The sequence below is a fragment of the Lissotriton vulgaris genome, chromosome 2_1, assembly GCF_964263255.1.
Source record: "Lissotriton vulgaris chromosome 2_1, aLisVul1.2, whole genome shotgun sequence".
NCBI classification, from domain to species: Eukaryota; Metazoa; Chordata; class Amphibia; order Caudata; family Salamandridae; genus Lissotriton; species Lissotriton vulgaris.
The window spans coordinates 2079278149-2079304409 of NC_141687.1; the positions used below are offsets into that span (position 1 = coordinate 2079278149).

General features: G+C 43.7%; 1 protein-coding gene across 2 annotated transcripts in view; it reads right to left on the reverse strand.

Annotated features, from left to right (window-relative positions):
* Window positions 1-26261, reverse strand: part of ONECUT1 (one cut homeobox 1) — a 71141-nt gene that overhangs the window by 20356 nt on the left and 24524 nt on the right. For both annotated transcript variants that reach the window (XR_015308541.1, XM_086958314.1), the window contains exon 2: window positions 19957-20064. Coding sequence is in view for 1 of the 2 variants with exons in the window: in XM_086958314.1 (XP_086814440.1) it covers window positions 19957-20064 (108 nt within the window). In the remaining variant the exon portion in view is untranslated. The remainder of the gene's footprint in view (window positions 1-19956; window positions 20065-26261) is intronic.

Genomic DNA, 26261 nt, shown 5'->3' on the forward strand with positions numbered 1-26261 from the left:
CAGATGCTTTTAAAATACGCAGCTTTAGCAAACCTGACAGAAGTGATTGGCCATTTTATAACTATAAGAAACATTGTTTTCTCCCCTTTACAGTTTTAAATATTTTAAAGCTGGATGTCACATTGCATGACACCAAGAGATGAGGCAGCATGGAGGCCATCTTGAAAGAACAGAAATCCATGATTCCAGACTCGTAAGATGGCTGCCACCTTGCTTGATGCAACTTGACGATGCTTTGTGGTGGCCAATCTGAAAGTATGAGAGTGAATTCTATACTTTCAAAATAGTCAGTAGGTATCGTTGTCACATTGTGTCCCACAACTTGGAGACTACATTGAAAATATATAAAACAATGCGTTCTATACTCTAAGGAGTGGAAAACAATGCTTTCTATAGTTTTAAGTGGGAGAGGGGCATAGTGGGGAAGGGCGTGCCACAAGGCACCAGGAAAGGGCTGCACAAGAGCATGCAGGCCAACTGCCAGCCCGTCGTCTGGCACCCGGTGCGCTGTAGAGGATTGCTAGGAGGGAGAATGGCAGGAGTGGCTGGGTGGGTTAGGTTTAAGAACCAGGGAAAGAGTGTAACTGCCCTCTCCGCGAGTTAAGCAAACAAAGGAGTCAAACATGCACTCCCATGGAGTGATAAATAAGAAATGAAATGGGGGAAGGGGAAAAAAAAGCAATTCCATGACGTCAGCAGTGCAAGTGTACACTGTATCTAATAAAAACTAAGAGTAAATAAGCATGGAGCAACCCAAAATTGAGAAGCAAGTATTAAATGAGGAATAGGGAACTGAGCGCAGTCTATGTAATATATAGCATAACGTGCTCCCTGCAACAGCAAAAACAAGAAGAAGAGTCATTAAGAAGGCTGACATTTTTCAACCATGCTTGAATTAAGGACACTATGACAATGGGATGAAAACCCCTAAACTCGTAGGCGTCTGAGTATTTACATACCACCTGCATGGAGTTTTCCATCCTGGAAACACAAACAAATGTGGTGCTGTCAGAAGCAGGAGTAGATGTGTTTGCATATTGAGAATGGGGAGGGAACATCCCTATATTTAACGGGCTGCCTGGAAATAAACTTCTGAGTGGGGAACAATATTTTCTCCGTGAAGAAGAAAAAAAGGACATCTGGGATGTTATACAGCATCGCTAAAAATCATTTTCAAAGCAAAAACGTACCAAAGGTGAGACCTATTGGCTCTGCCTATTCCGGTTCCCCTTTTTACTTTTGGTGGTTGTAGGACTTGAACACCACCTTTTATTTTCTCCCTTCCACTTATTGCCAGTCTCTCTTCTCGGCTGCCTGTTCTTGCCACAGGGATTGATCTTTTTTCCTGTCACTGTTTATCAGTGGCAGTCAGTGGCAACTAAAACTGGTGGAGTGAATATTTAACCTACTGACAGACGCTGACAAAAAATAAAACAGCAGTATCTTTAGGCTAAATGCCATAGCTCTCAATCTCGGTCCTTTTTAAACAGTGTTTATAATGGGCCACTATTAAAGCTCTGGAGTTGAGGCTGAAGGCACTGCGAGTTTTACATAGTCTCCGTCAGTGAATTAAATCAACTTGAAATAAAAAATAAAAGATTTACTTGCCCACTGCCTCGTGCTTGGTGCTCTTCTTTGTCTTAGCAGTCGGTGGTTCCAGCACAGGCTCCAGGAGCCTCAGCCAACTCCCCTCTACCATTCCAGATGCTGCTCAGGAACCATGAGAGAAGCACCAGGATTGGTTGGAGCATGATAGTTCTACACTCCTTCAGGCACAGGGGGCCTGTGCTTGCTCTCCAACCAGCTGTCCAAGTCAGCTCGGGTTGGAAGTACGCATTTCAAGCAGGCCGCCCCAAGACAGCTGGCCAAAGTGGCATGCACACTTTAAACTGAAGTGCACACTGTTCTTCCCTGCTGCTGACCCCGCCCTCAGACTCAGCTGCTATTAGCATGAAAATAAAGAGTAATAAATTTGCTTTATTACCATTTTATGTTTCATGTTTCCTGCACTCACAGTGGAGAGGCGATGCTCCTCTGCCCTCATGGAGGCACCGCCACTGCTGTTTATTCTTATACTTTTAAAGTATTTTCAAAATAGAGTTATTTTAAAATGATGAGCATTTCATGTTCTAATATTTTTTTATTTTATTTCAGATATGTTTCATTTTAAAGTAGCAATTTCGAACTCTGGAGGTACAACCTTTAGAAAAAAGAAATGGGTGATGAATTTGAATAACAAAGTAATAGTCAGGTACTTATTGTTCTGCTCTGAATTTAAAAATGAAGCCTTTGCAGGCTATCCACTCTGTGTGTGTGAGGTTAGTGAGCTAGAAAACCAAGCACTTAAATAATGCTGGGTGTGAACGCTGCACAATGCAGAGCCAAAGGCAACTATGTGCCACAGAATCTGAAAGTCTATAGTTCTAAAACATCATATTCCTGCTACATGAAAGTTACCAAATCATATTGAGCACATAAGACCCTACTAGTTCCCTTCACCTTGCTTTTACATGCTCTACCATCAATCCCGTCAAGAAAATAATGGGAGATATTACTTGTAATTTATTTTACCTGGGGCAAACAAATTAGGCAAATTGATTGCATGAATTTGCAGTGCATGAACCTCAGGAACCTCATAAAAATGACTTTACTTAAAATTCAGATGTAAAAGAAAATTAAGTTTCGGGCAAATCCTTCTGGTCCTATTCTTTACGAGTGAAAAGAGACCCTTGTGCAAAAATGTCAGTGCAACCCTTATTGTTTATGAATGTTTAAATGTACAGCACCTATTCCAAATGCCCCAATGAGTTAGTGAAGGATTCCGTCATCCATGCACAGTTCTTTTGCACAGTCAAGAATCCCTGTGGGTTCTCTTTGCTTGTAGTTATGAGAAATTGAAAAGAAGGACTATGCCACCAGAAAAGTGAATGAATAGAAATGGGAGAAAGACTCATGCTTATTAAGAATTATTGTTGAAAATGTACTGAGAGTAGACAGTCTGAAGTCCATGTTCGAAATCCACTCAAGTCCTTTGCCCTAAGGAACTAGATACTTTGCCCCAGCTATACGGGGCTAACACATTTTTCACTCACACTTTTCATTTAAACCATTTTTTGGAGCTAGTTGTAAACTCAAGTTGAAAAGTATAAAAATGTTAATTTTGGTTATTTCCCAAAGATTTGCCTTCACAGTTAAAGTGCCATAGAACCTCTAGTTGCATTGCTAGTCACCGATTAATTATCACCAAATATCAGTATGCTTACTGTCTATATTTTGAAAACCCCAAGGACTCAGTTTACAGCCGCATCACCTTCAGAACATTTATACTTGACCATGTCTTGGCAACTAACTTGTATAAATAATGTACAGGAGAGGCAGTTGGTGTGGATAGAAAGATGTTGGCAGGTCATGATCAGATTACAGTCTTTGTTGAAAGGCTGAATAATTAATTATAAGTAGCAGGAACACAAATCAGCAAGAGACAATGAGCATATATCTCTGCAGAAGAAACTTGAATGGGATTAGGAGACGGTCCATGACCGGTGTAAATGGTGAGGTAAATGTTTCTCTAGAGTTCTAAGTGCGGAAAATGAGCATGGAAGGGGCCACACGGAGTCACTTTCTCTGTTTCATGGACCAGAACTGTGCCGAACATTGAAAAAAAAGACTCTGGCCTCAGCCTCACTCGTGATCTACAAGATATGTCTTTTTAGTTATTATCAGTGACCATATGACGTCAAGTGTTCTGGCTCCAGCACAATGTCCAATTCCAGAGCTGAGGTAGGTCTGGACCTCCTTGGACTCTAGTACTTAATTAGGCTGGCTTTAGGACTTCAAAGCACCTTCAGAACTTCAATGGGCCTTAGGACTTCAAAGCACCTTCAGAACTTCAATCGGCTTTCAGGACTTCAAAGCACCTTCAGAACTTCAATGGGCTTTCAGGACATCAAAGCACCTTCAGAACTTCAATGGGCCTTCAGGACTTCAAAGCACTTTCAGAACTTCAATGGGTCTTCAGGACTTCACAGCACCTTCAGAACTTCAATGGACCTTCAGGACTTCAATTGGCCTTCAGGACTTCAAGGAACCTTCCGAACTTCAATGAGCCTTCAGGACTTCACAGCACATTCAGAACTTCAATGGGCCTACAGGACTTCAAGGCACCTTCAGAACTTCAATGGGCCTTCAGGACTTCACAGCACCTTCAGAACTTCATTGGGCCTTCAGGACTTCAAGGCACCTTCAGAACTTCAATGGGCCTTCAGGACTTCAAGGCACCTTCAGAACTTCAGTGGGCCTTCAGGACTTCAAAGCATTTTCAGAACTTCAATGGGCCTTCAGGACTTCTCAGCACCTTCAGAACTTCAATGGGCCTTCAAAGGTCTTCACCATTGATTGATTAACGACCTTGTATAATGTGACAATGTTCATCAGATTGAAGGCCTTGATATGCATGGTGTGGAACTCTACTTCGGCTTCGGTGGTATCCCCACAAAATAGGAACTCTATTTAGGGCACCTGTAATCGGTTGGCATAGTTCCACTGACCTGGTTTGGTGATTAACTAATGCTACTGTGCGATTCTCATAGCCTTATTTAGGATTCATACAAGCTCCCGTTAGCAGAGTTGGGCTACGTGTCCAAATGTGATCTATATGTTTTCAACCTAAGCACACCCACTTCCAGTGAAGTAAAACCTTGGTTCGAGGAGATCGCAAGCCCTTAATGAGCCTGTTCAGGATATCTCTGAAGTTGCCTAAATACCCTTTGGCAAGGAAGGGACAACATAGAGATTACCACAAACAAAATCCTGTTGCAATTCGGTCGATAGTGTAAGCTAACGTCCTCGAAACTTTAAGCTTTTTTGAAGGTATTGTTTGGAGTTTCAAGCTCCCTGCACCTTTTCTTCCTGAAAGTGGATTAAAAGTTACTGGAGAAACGTGCCACCTATGCTCAAGCACAGAGGCAGAGGGTTTGCAATGTGAAATGGTGGCCAGTCAGGTGATGATTTCTGTATTCAGGTGTTAAACAGGCGCTAATGCGGTGAAACTTTTACCCAGGTTGTATTTATGTCGAAGAAAAGGACACAAATGCGAACGAATATTGTCACACAATGCACCACATTATGCCACATATTTCCCCTTTTCTTAGTGCATAATGTAGTCAATCCCACAGAATATATTGGTCTCCATTCCTGCATAACTCCAGTGGCACTGCATTTTATTGCTTGCTTGGCTAGTGGCTAGTTACATTGAGTCCCTTTCAGGTACCCCTGGAAGAGTTAACCCCCGAAAGATTCCCCTTCTCTTGGCAGAGATAAAAAGGTGGTAAGGCCAGCTAGTTCTCGTCCCTTGCATACAGAGGACACAGGGAATACACAAGGCTTGTCTCGTTAAAGTTTAACAAAGAGCCCGCACTGTGTCTACGAATGTATCTCACAATACACAAAAGGACATCGTTTGGGATTATATTTCATTTACTGTTCTCTTTGCATAAAATGACTTCGGGGCATGCATCTGTATTTGAAAGAGAGCCAGGCTTTACATACATGTGATCAGTACATCAGACTGCCACTGCACAGAAACATACATGAACAACCTGCTAATGTTTTCCAATTACTTTCCTAGAATAGTAGAAATGTTTGGAGACATTCTTGGGTCCAATGCTGCTTTGTGATATCTGACATGAAACTTCTGAGTACTGTTAGTTGACGAAAAAAGATCAGACACGGACTCACACATACAATCTAACGACAAGTTGTGTCCAGTTCTAAACCACACTGAGTTTACTAATCGCCATGTATTTGTGTGACCAAACCTGGTGTACTTGTAATTAACATGACACCTTCTCCTTGAACATGACAATTCATTTGTATAGACTGATATTTGCTGCTCGCGCTCCCAACTGCAAAATAAAGTAATATCTAGTCGAATTAAAATATTAATCAACCTGATAACAGTCAGACGAGTTGATGTTGCAGGTTTGCATTCATGTGATGAAAACCTGTGTCATCTTTAAGCACAAGTAACGCAATTACGCTTCGGATTTATGGTGATGAGTGCAGTCTATTAGATTTAGACAAAATGGCCTTATTTGCAACTATCGTTTGATTATTAGCCGCGCTGTATAATGTCCCTCTAACCTCGTTGGAACCATTGCTTCCCAATGCGCATCCGCGCTCCCAGTGCATCTTCGCCCGTTAATGTTTACTTTATGTAGCTGGGTCCACAGTTAACTGCATTGCTGTAACTTGATAATAATTTGTCTGCCGTTCGTAATTAGAATTGAATCACTTTAATTGCGCTTTAATTAGCCCAATGAATGGAGAGTGTGGTTAATAGCAAAAAATAAATTGTCCTAATGGGAGTTTTTGTGAATACATCAATATTTTAATCACATTAGCCACTCCTGTTGCGCTACAATTTAATTCACATTTAATCATACAGGTTGCGCACTAGGTGGCGCTCTTCTTTCCTGGCTGTGGTCTGTAAACGGAAAGACATTGTTGCCCAGAAGGCACGGTTCACCTGCCAGGGACGCTACTTTCCATGTTGCCAACATGTGTGAATCAATTAGTTGCTGGTCATACGACATTATCGAGGTCCCTAATCTGTAATGTTTAAACAGAAAATGCTTAAAATGCTATTGTAAACGGGAAGCGCTTCCAAAGATTAGTGGACTGTAAATTTGTTTCGCATTCTTTGCTTTCTGTGTTAGTCTGTTTCGCTCCACTTTGTTTTTACTTTGTATTCCATGCAGTTACTTTGTAAGGCGCTGGCTTGGGGCCTCTAGCCAATGATGACGTTGAAGTTGAAACGTTCTTCGGTTAATCAGATTGTTTATGCCAGAAAAAGCCATTTCTAATGACGTTTGGAATTTTTGGGGCTATTCAGGTCCAATATTCAATCGAATCTTAACAGCCTTAGGTGCAGCCCTGTCCCTTTTTGGGGGGGGAGGGGGGGGGGGTCTGTACGGTTAGTGGAGAAACTGTAGGATGCTTAAATAATTGTTTATTAGTGAAAGATGTGTGCATCAGTGGTGTAACAAACCCACAGCTACCCCGCCCCCCTAGCAAGGCAAGGTGAGAGGGGACCCCATTCCATAACTCCCTTGATGCTTCGAAGTTTTTGGAAAAGTGCGAAATATAATGAAGCGCGCCATTAGGACGCGGCCCCCCGGGAACCCGGTCACGCCCCCTTTATGGTTACTCATCGATGGATTGAGCAGGACTACAGCAGGAATCACTTACTGGGCAACGTTGTGACTTAACTTCCGGCCGGAGCCTATTTAGGGCAACTTGCCCTGGTCCTCGCCCTCTCTTCCTTACGGTGCCTGCCCCAGTAAGCAGGGGTCTCTGAATCTTCCACCCACCCGTCCCTAGAGGTAGAGCTTGGGGAGGTGTTGGATGTGGAATAGAGAATGGCGGTAAGGAGGCCACATAAATTGCCTTTACATTGATAAGGGGAGTCTTCCTGCATTCTCCCTAGGCCAGCACTGAGGGGGAGAAACAGTAAGCTCACCCCATAGAGAATGGAGACACCAGCTGGGGGCAAGGGCACCAGTTTACAAACTAGGGCATGGGCCACCCGTCCATGGTTATTACCTACGAGCCCCGATGGGCAGCCTGGTGGTGGAGGGGTGGGTCCCCCAGGTGGGGGACAAGGACCAGATGGCAGGGGCTCACCTCTCAAGGACGCAGGCGGTTGCGCCTTGCGTGGTTCTCAGTTGGTTGGGGGACGCGAGCCGGAAGGCCCCTTAGTGCTGGAGCAATAGACAACATTCTTCGTGTATATAAATTGAGTTTTGTCAGACTTACTAATGGATTATGATGTTATGGTCAAAATAAATGTAAATATTGCTAAGCGATTGAATTTGATAAATCCATATCGTATCAAATTGCATTAGTTAGATATTGTCATGTTTGTGTGATGGTTTGTAATAAACATGGCCTCTTTTACCCGCAGCTCTGGTCGTCAAGTATTGATTTGTGGGTTTGGATGGGGGTGGGGCCAGGAGCCAACCTGGGGGGTCCGGGTCCTATGATGTGCTTGCAGCTGGCCAGAGCAAGCCCCCCTTCCCCCTTTGAGGTGAACAGTGAGTCTTCCCCGTGCCCCCTTTACCACTGGCGCTGCGAGGGGATAAGGGGGGAGGGGGGTCTGATATGCCCCTGCTGCGCACCTGACTCGGACCAATGGAGGGGGGTCTATTGACGGATGTAGTGTTTTCTTAAGTCGACGATGGTGGTGCGTGGCCGGTAGATGACAGGTATAGCAGCATTTAGTAGCTTGATCTAAGTTACAGTTTGCCGGTGTGACTGCTGGGGGCTGTTTCTGTTTTGGGGCAGCTTTTCTTTTCTGCGTTGTATTTGCTGTGTCATTTCTAGCTCAGTCTGCAGCCAGCGTACAGAGCAGTGCATCAGCCGCACACAGTACTGCGGCCATTAGGCTTCTCTTCTAGAATGTTCCAAATGCGCTGCGGCTAAAAGGATCCATGCTTCTTGTGAAACACTCACGAGCCGGTCCGTGCGTCACGTACGAATTATAAATACAAAGAAAGTAAAAATAACATCCATTACATCTCCTTCTGCGCCACAGAAACTTCAAGAAACTGAAAGTACAATTCCTTCTCGGCTCTCGCTTGCTGCTACCGCTGAAAAGAGTTGGTTGTTCTCGTGGATGTATTTTAATTGTAAAAAATGTGCTCGCTGCTCATTGGTAATACAAATAAATCTGCCGCAATATCCACCAAATTTCACGGAACGCAATTGGTATCGTAATAGAAGCAGTGGTGATTGTGGTGGTCAAGAACTGGAACTGGAGGCTTTGGAAGAAGTGCTTTCATTGATTCATTTCATGGCTGCGTCTTCCATTTCCTGTCATTACAACTTCATATAGTGTGGCAACATGGGTGCAAGTCACTATATAATTACGCAAACTAAATGAGGGAATTTTCCCACATAGCATCGATCTCACATTTAGAAGAATATTTAAGTTTTATAAGATTTAGAAAGAATTGCAGGAGTACTTCTAGAAAACTAGAAAAATCATATTTTTCTGGGAGAACTCGGGTCACTTTCACTAAAAGGTTTCACTAGGTGAACGTTTCTGCATACTGAATTAGGGTACATAGAAATAGTTGCTTGTCCATGGGCAAAATATCTTTCCAGCGGAGAAACCTCTTCCTGTATACGCCTATTAGTTTATTTTAGCGGGGACAGTCTAGTATCTATTCCATCACTGAAAATGCACCTAACCTGTCATTGTAAGTAGTAAGACTTTGTGCATTTTGTGAATTCCTACAAAGAAGTTAGGCAAATAAATATTCGTGGACACAGCCAACTATTTACCCTTCCTCACAATGTTAGACTGCACGTGACATCATTGGGTTATACATTGTGCACAGGCAGTGTGAGCTTATGGACATGTGCCAAGATACCTATAACTTCTGTCTTTATGAATCATGCTATCATGTGTTACTTAATTACTTTTCCCAGCTTATGTTTATTGCTGCCTTGCAAACATCTTTATTAAATATGAGAGGTACGCGAAAGGAACAATAACATTCAGTTAGTGTCTATGGAAATGTTAATATGATATGTAAACAAAATATATTTTGCAAAGTACATAAGAATTTATTGAGCAGATTATTAAGTGAGATTTGAAGAAAAAAGTAACAGCAAAACAGAAAGCAGCCATGTACAAGACCATATGCTATCCAGCTGTACGGTATCTACTGACAAGCTGAAGGTAAATAAAATGCAGGGGTGTGACTGCAAGTTCCTAACAACTACTTCAACATAATTAAGCAAACTTCCACATTTGCTTGAACTCCCTCAATCTGTCTGATCACGGGAAGCCTTGTGAACCTCTCTTATTTAATAAGGATAGCGTGGAAAAAAAATCAGCTGTTCCAACTGAAGCTGGTGTATTTTCAGACATCTGTAGGCTGCAGGAGATTTATCAGGTAAAAAGGGGGATATTTTTTATTTTTATAAGCCTCAATGTGACCACTTTATTGATTCTACCTGTGAGAAAGTGCCTCTTTTTGCATGGTCACCCACATTTTTTGAGGGCTGATGCTGCTGTTTTTTTTTTACTTTGCACTGGAACGCTGCTGACCACCAGGGCATGTGCTCCAAATCCTAAAAACATGTTAAATGAGATACCACCTAATTGGCATATTTAACTTTCCTATATTTCCGTAGCATAAGGTATCTAAAGTACACCTATGACATGGAAAGTTAAATGTCTCCTGTGGACTAGATATTTAACAACAAGGGGTGGTGATGGACAGAGTTTCTGAATTAAGCAGAATACTCTCACCCAGTCAAGAGATCAGGGCTAGATCCAACACCGTTTTTTAGCTCACTGCACCATCCCAGCTCAGAACCTGGCTATATGCAAATTAGTCTGTTCCTGTCCCAGTGCATGATGGGAACAGGGCAAACCAAACTACCAAGCCAATTCTTACACTGGGAAGGAAACAAGCTTCCGGGGACCGGTTTCTGGCATTTCAGCCGTCGTCGGCCCGGCTTGCTTGATGAGCAAGGGACTCACATCTGAGTATACCCTTCCACGCTTAGGGTGGACAAAATATTTAACAACAAGGGGTGGTGATGGACAGAGTTTCTGAATTAAGCAGAATACTCTCACCCAGTCAAGAGATCAGGGCTAGATTGTCTCCTTTCTGGTGAAGAATTGGCTTGGTAGTTTAGTCTGCCCTGTTCCCATGATGCACTGGGCCAGGGACAGACTGATTTGCATATAGCCAGGTTCTGAGCTGGGATGGTGCAGTGAGATAAATAACGGTGATGGATCAAGCCCTGATCTTTGGACTGGGTAAGAGTGGTCTGCTTAATTCAGACACTCTGTTCATCACCACCCCCTTTTCTGATTCGTTTTTGGCCACTATAGGTGTGGCAGGGTATACTCAGACATGAGTCCCTTTCTCACTGCACCATCAGGATTCAAGCAAGCCGGGCCGAAGACGGCTGAAATGCCAGAAACTGGTCCCCGGTAGCTTGTCTCCTTTCTGGTGAAGAATTGGCTTGGTAGTTTAGTCTGCCCTGTTCCCATGATGCACTGGGCCAGGGACAGACTGATTTGCATATAGCCAGGTTCTGAGCTGGGATGGTGCAGTGAGATAAATAACGGTGATGGATCAAGCCCTGATCTTTGGACTGGGTAAGAGTGGTCTGCTTAATTCAGACACTCTGTTCATCACCACCCCCTTTTCTGAATCCTATGGACCAGAGCACCACTGTGCCATCCACTCCATGACCAGGTAAACACATCTCTTGGCCTGCCACAGCAGTCTGGCAGCTGCAGCTTAAATCTGTAACCCCCCTGTCACAATCACCCCTTTACGCAGGTGAAAAGCTTACTTTTAAATATTTATAAGTCACCTTATGTAGGCCTTGTAGCTCACAAGGCAGGACGCATGGTATTTAGAAGTAGGACACATATACATTTCAAGTTAACATGTTATTGCAGTGATTAGCACCCTAAAGCTATTTTCACTGTAGCAAGGCTGGCTGTTCGATATAAGAACACTGGGATGCACTATTACATTTAATAATGCTACACCTAGAAATGTCATTCCTGAATTCTTTGGAATATTCATTGAAAGCTCAATTCACAAGTGAAATTGGATTTTTAATAGTAAGGAAAATGTACTTTTAGACAGTTAGCTTTCCCCTGCCTCGAGCATCTGGAGGCCATATTGCAGTAGCATCCAGCTGCAGCTCTCAGAATGCTAAAACTCCGAATTAGGAATGAAAACAGCTCACAGAGCAGAGACAAAGGCCTGGGCACGGGCAGGTGTTTCTGTTTCTCTTGTAAGATTACCATTTGAGCAGGGCCCATGAACTTGAATGACTTAAAAGGGGCTACACCTGACACAGGCTGATGCCACATGAAACCTGCATATGCCTCTTCTTTGCTTCCCTAGCCAGTCAGATGCCCCCAGAACTGGTTTGAAGTGACTATAGAGGAAGGGTTGCTCAGTTTCCTGGCCACCCCTCTGAGGTGGGCATACTGGCTCTGCACAAAGGGAGAAAAGTTCCAGCATTTTAAATTTAGGCAGAAAGGGACACTGGGGGATTGTTTACAACAGGCTGCACAGGAACAGCTGCAAAATAGAGTGTGGTTACCTCTGGGAACATTTACTCTATTGCTTGGGGCGGGGGGCAGGAGTCACCCCACCCACAGGTTAGTGACAGGCATAAATGTGGCACATTCCTCAAAACACTCTCGATCTGTGGAGGAAAGAATAACCGCACCTGCTGGTTGAACCCTGTGAGTAGACCTGAAAGACCTGCTCCTATAGCCTGAACAAAGAAGTGGACTCCCAAGGGGCAGGGACTTCCTGTTATGATAAAGGGGCACAACAATCTGACCTGCTATAAGCCCTTTTCTGGAAAAGCCCAGCTCACCAGTTCAAACTGAATATGCCTTGGACCCTGCTGGTGGCCTCTGCTGGAGTAAGTCTTGACCCCAAGTGCTGTTCCTGAGCTGTTCGGACCCTTGTTCAGTGTACTCCACCTAATATCCTGAAAAATTCTTGGTCTTAGAACGTTATTGGACTTCAGACCGCAGGAGGAATAGGACAAGCCTGCAAAGCCTACCCACCAAGTTACATTGATGCTGGGCTGTAAAAACAGGTTCCCCCCACTCTGAAGTTCCTTGCAGCAGCAAATCCAATGCAGCAGGACCTCACCGAGAAGGGATCAGGCCTTGAGGAGCGCTGTTCGATACAGCCTGCAGCCCCCATTCCCCCTCCGGAGGATTCAGAGCTCTGAAAAAGAGACTAAGTCCAATGGTAGAAATCGCAACCAGGTAAAAAAGCCAAAACTACCCAAGCAAGAGGACTTCCCTGGGGGTGAAAATTTGAATCAAGCCAATGTGGGGGAACCCTCTTCGGATACAACCTACTGACTTGCCCCACTGAGGGATCTTGACTTCCAGAAAAAAACTGAAGTCCCACTGTAAAATATCCAAGCAGGTTGATTTTACCAATCTGCACTTCATTGTAGTAGGTCTAAAATCAAGCCACTGACTACCTTTGGTGCTTTTTGGCTCTCTTTTCATGTAAAACTTGAAAATTCACATTTCTGGTTCATCTCATTGGATTTTTGTTGTTTTGTTGTGATTTTGTTTATTAAATTATTCTCTATTTTCCTAAAATGTAGTGGGATTTTTTATTGTGTTGTGCTTTTGATTTTTACTATCTGCTCTGTACCATAACTACCAGGGGTTCAACTCAGATTTAAACTATTGAAACCTTTAACTCAACTGAACAAGATAGTGACGATATTCCTCATGGTGGACTATCATCTACCACAATTATTCATTCACTTTCTCATACTACCTAAAGTGTTATGTTTGCCTCCAGCCTCTGTAATGACATTTTTGTGAGGTTTAAAAACGTAGGTCCTGTTCAAGAATAAACTATTCATATAGGGAAAAGTAAATTCAATGTGTCACTGTTCTGTTAGTTACAGAGCTAATGTGGCAATTACATGAAAGGTAAACATTAACCTGCTAACACTTTCAGCAACCAAACACTAGCTTCAACTTGTCTTTTGAGTATTACAAGATGACAGCTGGATAACTCTCTGAAATGTGGTACAAAATGGCAATACGATTTTTACTTGTGATTTCTGTGTGCCACACACATGCCTCTTTATAGCAATGCGTAATACCTAGAGGGGGCTCTAAACGTGCATGGTATAGCAGAGTGTTTTTTATCTGAACCAGCTCCGTGGAGTGCCGATGGCATGACTGTAATTTTATGTTTGCTTGTTGGGAAGTAGGTATGTTGTCCCATCCACCTGTAAAGGGAGGGTTCAATGTGTATCCCTCAAAACAGGTCTTGCCCAAACTGCCACGGGGCAGGAAAACCAAGTGTGAGCTGCTTTGTGACTGGGTAGGTTATTAGGGAAGTTGTAAGACCTTGATGGAATGTGCAGCCATTTAGAGGTGAGTGATAACGTTGGGGGGTTGCCTGGAGTAGTGACTGAAATCCCAGCTCGTTGGATGGCCATATAACCTGGAAAGGCCTCTGGTGACCATTTGTGTGTATGATATGGCTGTGACTGTATGTATGATGTGGCTGCGATGCTGTGACTGTACGTATGATGTGGCTGTGACTGTATGTATGCTGTGGCTGTGACTGACAATATGATGTGGCTGTGACTGTGTGTATGATATGGCTATGATGTGGCTGTGACTGTACGTATGATGTGGCTGTTACTGTACGTATGATGTGGCTGTTACTGACAATATGATGTGGCTGTGACTGTGTGTATGATATGGCTGTGACTGTGTATGATATGGCTGTGGCTGTATGTATGATATGGCGGCTGTGGCTGTATGTATGATGTGGCTGTATATATGGTGTGGCTGTGACTGGATGTATGATGTGGCTGTGACTGTATATATGATACGGCTGTGGCTGAATGTATGATGTGGCTGTGACTGTACGTATGATGTGGCTGTGACTGTACGTATGATATGGCTGTGACTGTACGTATGATGTGGCTGTACATATGATGTGGCTGTGACTGGATGTATGATGTGGCTGTGACTGTAAGTATGATGTGGCTGTGACTAAGTATGATGTGGCTGTGACTGTACGTATGATGTGGCTGTGACTGTATCCTTGATGTGGCTGTGACTGTATGTATGATGTGGCGTATGATGTGGCTGTGACTGTATGTATGATGTGGCTGTGACTGTACGTATGATGTGGCTGTGACTGTATGTATGATGTGGCTGGGACTGTATGTATGATGTGGCTGTGAATGTACGTATCATGTGGCTGGGACTGTATGTATGATGTGGCTGGGACTGTACGTCTGATGTGGTTGTGGCTGTGTGTATGATGTGGCTGTGGCTGTGGCTGTATGTCTGATGTGGCTGTGGCGGTGTGTATGATGTGGCTGTGACTGTATGTATGATGTGGCTGTGACTGTATGTATGATGTGGCTGTGACTACGTATGATGTGACTGTATGTATGATGTGGCTGTGACTGTACGTATGATGTAGCTGTGAGTGTGTGTATGATATGGCTCTGGCTGTGTGTATGATATGGCTATGATGTGGCTGTGACTGTACGTATGATGTGGCTGTTACTGTACGTATGATGTGGCTGTTACTGACAATATGATGTGGCTGTGACTGACAATATGATATGGCTGTGACTGTGTATGATATGGCTGTGGCTGTATGTATGATATGGCGGCTGTGGCTGTATGTATGATGTGGCTGTGACTGTATATATGATACGGCTGTGGCTGAATGTATGATGTGGCTGTGACTGTACGTATGATGTGGCTGTGACTGTACGTATGATATGGCTGTGACTGTACGTATGATGTGGCTGTACATATGATGTGGCTGTGACTGGATGTATGATGTGGCTGTGACTGTATGTATGACGTGGCTGTGACTGTACGTATGACGTGGCTGTGACTGTACGTATGACGTGGCTGTACGTATGATATGGCTGTGACTGTACGTACAATATGGCTGTGACTGTACGTATGATATGGCTGTGACTGTATGTTTTATATTGCTGTGACTGTATGTATGATATGGTAGTGCCTGTATGTATGATGTGGCTGTGGCTGTATGTATGATATGGCTGTGACTGTATGTATGATATGGCTATGACTGTATGTATGATGTGGCTGTATGTATGATGTGACTGTGGCTGTATGTATGATCTGGCTGTATGTATGATGTGGCTGTGGGTGTATGTATGATGTGGCTGTGGCTGTATGTATGATGTGGCTCTGGCTGTATGTATGATGTGGCTGTATGAATGATGTGGCTGTGGCTGTATGGTATGATGTGGCTATGACTGTATGTATGATGTGACTGTGGCTGTATGTATGATGTGGCTGTATGTATGATGTGGCTGTGGCTGTATGTATGATGGGGTTTCTTATGAGGAGATCTGTTGGGGAGTTTGAGAGAGGGAATTCTGTGAGGGGTTTCTCTGAGTTTGTGCCTGAGTTTGACTTTCTCTAGCTTGGATGTAGCTTATTGAAAATCCCGGACTTGGGGAAGGGGATCACCTTGCTCTCCCAGCGAGAGACTAGTGAGATTGTGCTGCCTGCAGTGTAAATCAGATCCAGTTTGCCATCTATTTTGTCACGCCTACCATGTCCTGATGTGGCTCCCCCATCAAGAGCACCTCAGAGCAGGCATTGCATCCTCTGCTCGGGGCTGAGCTGTATGTGATATGAGGAGTTTGCATCTGCACAGATGCCAGGAGCATTCTGTGAAGGTTTTCCTAAATAGATCGAGTTGTGTATATTTTAGTTGAACAACATATTGGGTATGGAAGTTTAGTTTTTACAGAACAGCTGAATAACTTTACTGGCTCACCTTAACCCTAAGAGCAGGGGTAGGCACAATATTGATTTTGCACTTACAATAGGTACAGAGTGGCTTGCAGCTGCTATTGAGTGTGACCACATTCTGCAAAGACTCAGAAGTGCTCCGGTGCTGACTCCGCGACACAACAACTTGAGTGCATACCTTCCGAGTGGTGGCACTACCCACCACAAGCGGGGCGCTGACACAGGGTGCTGTAAACTACCTGATATAAAAGGATTTGCTTCCAGCCATTGCTCAAGGGCTGATGGAGAGCTGATAAAGAGCTTCCAGCAGAGGACAGGCTATGCCCTGACCTGTTCACCCTCCACTGGGATTCGGTGCGTGATAGCTGTGGTGCCACCAGCCCATCCGCCTAAGGCGTGTGAACGTTTGCCGACCCAAAACCTTAGGTCTTTGTCAGAGACTTGACACAAAGCTTCTCAAATTCATCATCTAACTGCTAAAAGTGCTTATCAAGAAGTGCAGATCAGCATCATACCAAATGTGCACCATTTGCTGTGGACACAAACGCAGCTCCAGTTCATAATGCTGTCTTTGAGAGACATTTGTTTTATATCCGATGCCCGGTGCAGACCTGGTGCTCTCATGCAGCCAGAAGTATCCCCAGGGTCACTACCTCCATCCCTATGACTGTGGGACAGCTGACCCAGAACTATCAATGGGATTTCTAGGTTTGAAATGTCATCTATGTAACAACTATGACCACTGCTTGACTCCGTGATATTCTCCGTTCCACCGAAAACTCTGAGGACATATTAATGGACTTTTCACTATAAGAAATTTTCAGCACGAAGTTAACTTTCCATGGAATACCACAAACGGGCACTTAACGCTGCCACGTCTCCTCCACGCGTGGTTCCTGTCAGAGCCTTGCACTGCTAAGAACGTCCAAATGCCATATTAAAAAACTCCAACTATGAAGATTGATTGGACAGCGATGCTGGGTTCTGGTTAGGTCCTGTTATTTCTTTTTGTTCTTATTCATCTTTGATCTTTTTGCATTTTCTAGTTCTACAATCCTCAGTGTTGTTGGATTTACTTTTGCCTTGGCTTTTAGCTCGGCTGTTTTTCTCCTGTATTTGTTGTTTTCTGACTACCACTGACCCTCTTGACGAATAAAGCGCCGAGGTTGGTCGTACAACCCCCTGGAGAGCCGAGGTTCCTATAAAGATCTTTGCCTTACCACGGCCTCCAGACAGCTCGATGTGTATGTTGTACAAGCTCTTCTGTGCCACTCCTATCCTGACAGTGGCTTCTACACTGCTACATAAAACGTGAATGGGTAGCTCTTGAGGACATGCATTGCTACTCATGTGTAATGGTTAGTGGTGGCCTGTTTCCAGAACCTGGCGAGGTGACATTTGATCAATACTGTCTGGAAAATATGCATATTTTAGTATATGCTTGAAGATAATTGTATGCCCAGAGTCTACAAATCATACAAACCTAAAAAACTGTATTGGTATTCGTCTGCAATATAAATGTGAAAAGACATTTACATAAGATATGCACTATTACATTTTATAGCAGAAAACCGTGCATTTTTACTTTACCTTTTAAGGGCCAATATTAACACTTCCTCTATGCGAAAAATGTCGGATAATGTGCCTATGCCTATCAATGCATACTTTCTACTGAAACTATTAAAACATTCTTAGAAATAAATAGCTGCTATATGTAAGCACAAGCTACACTAATGATGGACACATTGCAGAACAAATGAAATATTTAGCCATAGTCAAGAGATGTGGGTTAAATCCATTGTTCTTTTGCTCACCGTGCCACCCCAGTTTGGATCCATCCATATGCCCCGAAATGGGTCCTGTGCTCACCATGCCACCGGAGTCAAGCCAGCCTGGCTGATGAGGGTTGCTACCCCAATACCGAGCCCAGGATGCTTGTTTCTGGTCCAGGGAGGACCTGGCCTGGCAGTTCAGGCTGGGCTGTTTCCAAGGGAGGAGGGTCAAGGCTGATTTGCATATGGCTGGGTCCAAACTGAAATGGCATGGTGAGCAAAAGAATGATGGATTTATACCCAGATCTCTTAACTGGGGGTGAGTATATGATATTATTTCAGCATTCCGCGAAAGGCCACACAGATAATGGCAGAGTATATCTCCCTTTCAGGGACAGACATTGGTGTCATCACCATGCCACAATGTGTAAACATTTGACAGTGCTGCATTGCAGTTTGCCTTTTAAGAACAAAAACACTATTCTCTAAATGTGCAAGTGAAAATCTGACAAAAGTACATCAAATAAATGCTCACTCACACACACAGGACTCCACTAAAATCATTTTATATTTTGCATTAATAATGAAATACAGAAAAGCGAGCGGAGAGGAACTTAGAACATCTGGTAGCATTGTAAGTACAAATGCCTTAAGGTTACTTTTTGGGTGTCAATGTGATATTTTTCAATGATTGATGTAATCGAATACTTGAATACACTGTAAACAGCAGAGAACATCTCTTTGGCTGCAAGATTATTTTTATACACACGCTATCCTTTCTTCTACCACATGCATTATGTGTTTGTAGGTGGGCAGCCAACTCAGTGCCCCCAACTCCGTGAGGAATGTTCAGAATCTGGATTTACACTCTTGAAAGGAATTATTCACGCACATATTTTCGCAGGAGAAACTCCAGTCATGTGGGAGGGAAGCTATTCCAGGGTGGGAATTCACTGTGATTGTGTGCCCACCATAATTTTGTGGGTTGTCACAAAGTCTTCTCTGCAACTTTTCGCGCTGGAAACGTTTGGAACTTTACTCCTGACAAGGGCAGAAGTAAATCTCTTTCCAAAATGGGAAGGAAACACAATAGCAGGCCCTATGATGAAGCATGTCACATACTTCGGTATGTGAGTGAGGGCAGTTTTTCAAAACTGGGGAATTTTCCACTATTGTAGTTGTGTACTCTATATACCCCCTGCGTGTGATTAAAGGGAACACAATCACACTCGTAAGTACCTTTATGAATCATTACCATCCTAGAATAACTTGGAACTTTACTCCTGACAAGGACAGCTGTGCGTGGTTCCCCATGATGAGATGGAGTAGCGAATTCTCCCTAAAATAATAGAGGGTTGAGGAAAGATATTTTCCGCGCGGAAATTTTCCACCCTGGAGAAAAAAAGAAGGGAAGAAAAGGGAATTGCACGTACATGATGGCATTTCCCCGTGTGCAATTGAACGAGCTGGAATTGCATAGACTGAAATGTTTTCTTGGTGTGGGTCTGGAACGTCTGTCTGTCGAGGGTTTCCGGTGGGAAACCTTTGATAATTAGAAGAAAAAAATGAGGACACCTACAGCATCGTAAGCCTCTAGGTGTAAATGTACTCATTTTTTTTCAAATTAATCCCAATGTGTGCACTCACACACCCAGAAACCAAAAGTGTGAGTGGAGCTTAGATTCGTTCTGTTTGCAAATCGGACCAACAATACATTTTTCTTGAAACGTTGTAAGATATTAAGGTGCTGTTCTTCAGTTGTGTAAACGTAAACATTTGTCCTAAACATTGGCTCAATAAATAGATTATACTCACACAAATGATTAGACTGGGAGTTTTGGGATGGAGGGTAGCCGAGTTTGACCATGGAGTCCGTAGGCAACTGTCCAGAGTGCTGAAACACCGGGTCTGCTGGTACCAAGGCTAGTTTTGTAAAGACATCAAATATTATGAATGCCACAGACGACAATATATTTACATGCACATTTCAATAACTTTTTCAAACTAAACATGACGGTTTATGTTACAATGTCTACAGAATTAATGTCCTTATAGTTTCACAAGAACGCATGCAACTCAATGTAATAGATAGTTACTCGAAACATGCCAGACGTTTTCAAACAAATATATCTGCTGTGCCTTTACGGTTTGAGGTAGTTCCAATTAAACCACTGGTATTTCTCTAAAATGATTTCTTAACATCTTCCATGATTAGACAGCAAAACATTGGAAGGCATCGCTGTAATGTATGTTTCCTCCTAGGAAGCTTCCTTATAATAAATACTTCATGTTTTTAGTTAGTGCAATTTTTCCCAACACTGACCAGTAGATGGCGCACGCCTTCAAAAAATGCCAAGGATGACTTCTAGCGTCTAGCACAGTGGTGTGACACGCGCAGCATTGATTATGTGAAGCGCAGTGCTTAAAACGCCATCGGATTCGTGTGCAGGTTAACCACCCTTAAAAAGAGAAAACCTTATAGTGGCGTTTTTTATAATCGTTTTTGGATAACTCATTTCAGAAGATTCATCCAACATTCAATTAACAAGGAGAACATTTGACAATACAGTGCATCGCTTTACGAGAAAATATAGACAAAATAACATGTCTACACGTGCCCTATTGAGTATCCTTTTAAATATGGGGTTAGTTACACTACAGTGTCAGTGGAATGTATGCTTTGAAGTTAACTGATGTGCTCTAAACCCGTGTTCGATATATTGATGCTGTTTTGGCAACTTTACATTGTAAATGTGGAACTAGTTCAGTAGCAGCTCACATTGTCTGCGTGCCGTGCTTTTGGATGCATATTCAACTAGTCTTTTGCCTCACCGCCTGTCCTCTTTTCACTACCATCTCTGACTTATCCATTCAGCCCTTTAGCTCTACAGACTCAAAATCTATTGGGGTGCGAGCCCCGACCATCACTGAATTTTGAGCTCGAGCCTACCAGACAGCTACACCTGGTTGTGAAAGACATATAGTGGACTTACCAAGAATCTGGAGTGGCTTGGACAGCCCATTGCTTACCATTGGTTGGACTTTTTGTCACTCTCATGTGCTTGCTTCTTATTCAACAGCTTTCCTAGGCTGTAGATACGAGCATCGCCTGATCCCTCAAATGAACGGAGTTATGCGATGCCAATTTTAAACCTTCTCTTATCTAGGATTCCACAAAAGGAGACAAGCCACCATCAACCACCCTACTCTCCTCTCTAAAGTAAACCAGCTGTACACCTCTCAGGCTCCCGCCAAGGGACTCAGAAGCTACAGAGAATCCAGAATGCACCAGCCTGGCAGCTCCTGACCCCAATATCTGGCTGTGCATTTCACCAGCACTCCAGTCTCAGCGCTGGCTGTCTGCGGCTCGATGGATCACCCTCAAAGCTATGAGAATAACTCATCACACCATTCACACCTCAGCTCTCGATTTCTTTCAGCAAAAAATCTATTCCCGCCAGACCAGCTCCACTCTTCTCTATCATCTGTTTAAAACACCTGGTGCTGGAAGGAGCTCCCTCGCAACCCAAGCCGCTAAGATGTGAAACACATGTCCTGCCTGAAAAGTGTAAACATTATCGAGAAACCTGGAGAGCACTAAAAGATGGTTCTTCGCACGTTCACGCCTCCAAACATCTTTCACAACAGCTCCCTTAAAGGCCACACCACAACCAACACGCTTTTCAACCATGCACTCAAAGAGGCACCGAGGAACACAGTACAAACCAGAACACTTCGCTACCCCGAAACCGGACCCAGGATGCTTGTTTCTGGTCCAGGGAGGACCTGGCCTGGCAGTTCAGGCTGGACTGTTCCCATAAAGAGCTGCGTCAGGACTAATTTGCATATGGCTGGGTCTGAACTGGGAACATGTGGCGAGCAAAATAACAATGGATTGAACCTAGATCTGTGACGGAGGGTGAGTGTTTGAAAAGTTTCAAGACTTCGTCCATCACATTATTTTGTGATGTTGCTACTTTGCCACCCTGTAAGGGAGCGAACAGACTGCGTGAATGGGCACACAATGCTGGTGAGATGTGCACATCCTCTGTGCCACAGCACCAAGTAGAATATCACGAGGGCGCTCAAACACCTCAGCATGTAAAGGGCTGTTGAATAAGCCTGGAAAGGCAGAAGGTGTGAAACGTGACATCAGGCCCTTGGAAGATGAACCTCGTGTATGCAGCACAGCCTTTAATTGACTTATCAGCCTAATGCAGAAGTCTTCAAACCAGGGTGTGGGTCCTCCTAGGGGGGGGCGAGGGGCCTCAAGTGACCTCGGAGGGGGCCAGTCTTTGGCCAAGAGAAGCATCATGCTTTGTTTTGAGTGTAAAAAATATGAGCGGCAGTAAGTCACTTTGTAATGGCTCATCACTAACAACTTTTGTCATGTGTATCTTGACTGGGAGTATGTGTAAAAAGAGGTGAGAGAGCTGAACTGCAATGTTTAAATATGTTTAGGCATATTTGAAAATGTTTCGACATATTTAAACATTGCCAATTATCCTGTTCTACAACCTTTCCGTTCACATTGTTAAGGCTAATAAATAATATAAATGGATGACATTTATATAAACTTCTCCCAGTCATTCCACCCTAAATAAAACTCCTCACCCCTTGTCCGCACGCCACCCGTACACCAGCTCCTGCTCCCTGCATCCGCTGGTACAGAAGCTTGGTTTCTTCGCATCCAATCCTTGATCAAAAGATGATTTACCCCACCCCCTCCAAAAAAGATGCTCTTCTCTAGAAGGCTGGTGCCCTCAGGTCAAGCCATGGGGGTTACTAAAAGTGGGCAATGCCCAGCACCAAAATCTGGCCAGCTCCATTTTAGTTTAGTGTAAACAAATAACATATTGAGGTAGGTAGTGGAGGGGAGGACAAACGAGGTTAGGGCCTGCCTGCACCAAAGAAGAAAGGGGTACACTCCTAGGCCTTAAATAGCATATGAGGGGCACCAGAGCACGCGACACCTTCAGTTTTTATAAATTTGATCTATTTAGATTGTTATAGGGCACAGATATGAGCAAGGATGTTATGAGAGTGCCTTATATATAGTTAACCAGTTATGTTTTTAACCACGCATAGCATAATGGATATTATAGACTTACTGTTCTCATTAATGTCGCGGGTTTAAAAGTCCCAATATGCAATGTGTTATTGATTAAAATGCTAGCTGGAAATCTCACACTCGACTTCGAGTCACTTCGCAGCTTTCCTCGATATACTATGAATGGTAAATTATTTTACCCAAGCAAATTGTTCTCTCATCTCGTGAATTCAGTGTGTACAACAACAGTGACGTAATCAAAGAGTGGACTTTAGAGCTTTCACGCTGATGCTGTTCCATGTCAGGCGTGAGAGTCTGAATTTCTTTGAATTTTGGTTCATGTAGCCCTAAATTAATAGTGGGAATTCGAAACTTCAAGTATCAGGAAGCAAAACGAAGTGAAGTCTTCACTGCACCGATTGTCTTTTAAAGTGTTGCAGTTCTTGGCGTGCATGGCACTCACTATAGCTGTCAACTGACACGTCATAAGGTGATTACCATTTCCTTTAGCTAATTGGGACTTCTATGCCCACTTGTTTAAACCAGGGGAGCAACTTCACTACAAGTCCCAGCATGCTCCGCTCTGCTGGCTAAAAAGCCAGGTCTGTCTAAAAGTCACTTTCACAGTACTGTTTTTTCAGTCCTATGCACACCGAACAAGTCGTGCCGCATATTCTGCTTGTAAAATTAATATTTTGAAATGCGATCGATGAATGCGGCTGCGTGTAAAGTAAAACCGGACTCCAAAGGAACGTGCTTTACCCGTAGAAATGCGAGTCGAAAATAACGCGTACCACAGTCGCTGAGCTAGACAAACATTAACAAAAAAGCAAATGAACCTACGTGCTGGCTGGTTATAAATCACCCGGCCCAAGGACGCCGCCAGCAAACACAGGCAGGCCTCGGGTGGGGGACTTTCTCAGGGTGCTGGGAGCGGAGCTGCTATCACCCCATCGGCCTTATCACGCGCACAGGCCCAGACTGCTGAGTGCTGAGGCTGCTAACGTGCACCCCAGATAGGGTGCAACAATGCCCCCGCCACTCCCCGGCCATTAGGGAGCGCTGCGCCGTCCGCGCGCAGAGGGCCCGGATGAGCTTTGAGCACACAGCGAGCCCCGGCGCAGGCGCGAGAGCGCTGCAACCTGTGGACACCCGGAGGCCATCGCTCGCGGGGAGGGAGATAGGGAGCCCTCGTGCAAATTAATAATTACAACGTAATCACTTACGGCTATGTCCTGGAGGCCTAATTGCTTTATGGCACCAACGACTTAGAACTAAGTTAGTCTAGTTACAGCAAACTGTACTTGTTTTTATTGGAAATTACCCCTCCTATCTCTGTCGCAACACCTGTGTGTGTAATGGAAATTGTAAGGTGTCGCTATCTTTAACAAGCCTTTGCAAAGCTGATAGGTCATCCTAGGCTGCCAGCCTTTTGGCTTTGTCAAGGTTTGTTTTTTAATGTTGTGTTTTCTGTAAAACTTTGTTGGGGAAATTATAGAGCCCTCATCAATCTAAAATAATTGTTTGGCTAAATGTAAAAAAAAATACATTATTTGGTCTCAAAAGCTGCACATTGCCATGATAGTCCAGGCGCAGCAGGGAGTACTGTAATAACATCAAAAGGTCTTGTCTAAGTAAAGAAAATAAAAAAAATGATGTGCAAGTTAGAATAAAAACAGAAGGGCTGCCGAAAATTCCACTGGACCTATCTCTCTCTCTCTCTCTCTCTACACACACACACACACACACACACACACACACACACACACACACACACACACACACACACACATCAATATACATTGTCAATATACATGTATCAATATACATTAAAGTGTAGCATACCTTTTTGCAAATGTTATGCACCTTGCAATGCTACAAAAGAGGCCCATGATCATACAGAGGACATTGTGGGGGCCACAGCTGTACTACCTTTAAATGTTCATGGGGGGGGGGGGGGGGGCTTAATTTCCTTCAGGTAGTTTGAGAAAAGGTTGCTCACAGGCATGTGAGCGATGTCTCTGGCCCTTAGAAGACAACGGACCAGATTTACATAAATCTGCTGCACCGTGTTGCTTGAATGGGGGAAGCAGAACAGCACCATATCTACTAAAATGTGCGGCTGTCCTACTCTCTCCCTCTGATTATGCACTTTTAGCTGCCATACAAACTCCTGTGCGCCATAGTGCAAGGGTGTCTGTGTTGTGGGAAGCATACGTTTTGGACTGGGAGGAGTCCCTTCCAGTACAAAACTATGCTTTAAAGGTGTTTCCCACATTGTATGTTTGCTGTAGAATGCAGCACACATGCCAAGTAAGAAGAATGAGGAGAAATTAAAATATTTCTTCTTGTTACGCCTGCCTCTAGGAGTCGCAGGATTTTGCCACAAATATATACAATTCTTCGTAGAAAAGGATTTATCTTAAAATCCCTGGGCGCATAGGAATGACTATGCACCACCCATGGAATACACCTTTGTTGCAAAGAAATACAAGTCAGTGCATTGCAGAACTGTGTGTTGCTTCAGGTTATAATCCAACTCACTTTTAGATATTGTGGCACTGGGAGTGAGAAGGATAAAAATGCCTGGAGATATCCTGGTATCCCTTTATTACTGGGTATCACAGTCAAGATTAAAATTATGAATTATTGGTGCTCCTGGGGGGAAGTATAGTAGTCCCTTCCCCTTGATTTATCCTTCCCCTTGACTATAGCTTAAAGTGCTCCCTGAAATATGATTGAGCTCACCCCGGTTTTAGGGACCAGGATGGAAGCAGATGATGAATCATGAAGCTAATAGAATATGTGAGGGTCTAACAAACAACTAATCAAGTATCCTGGAGTTTGTTCTTGAATAAATAACAAGGTGAGACTGGGCGCAGGATAATTTAATATTTGTGGTAGGGTATATATCTGACACTAAAAGTTACTGAAAGTGGCTAGCACAATTGGAACCACAGGGCATTCAAGGGCCTTTAATACAGTGGGAAGTACTATACAATGATGATAATAATCACTGTCAATGACTAAGTGTTTGCTTCCCAGATAGATAGAAAGATATATAGATAGG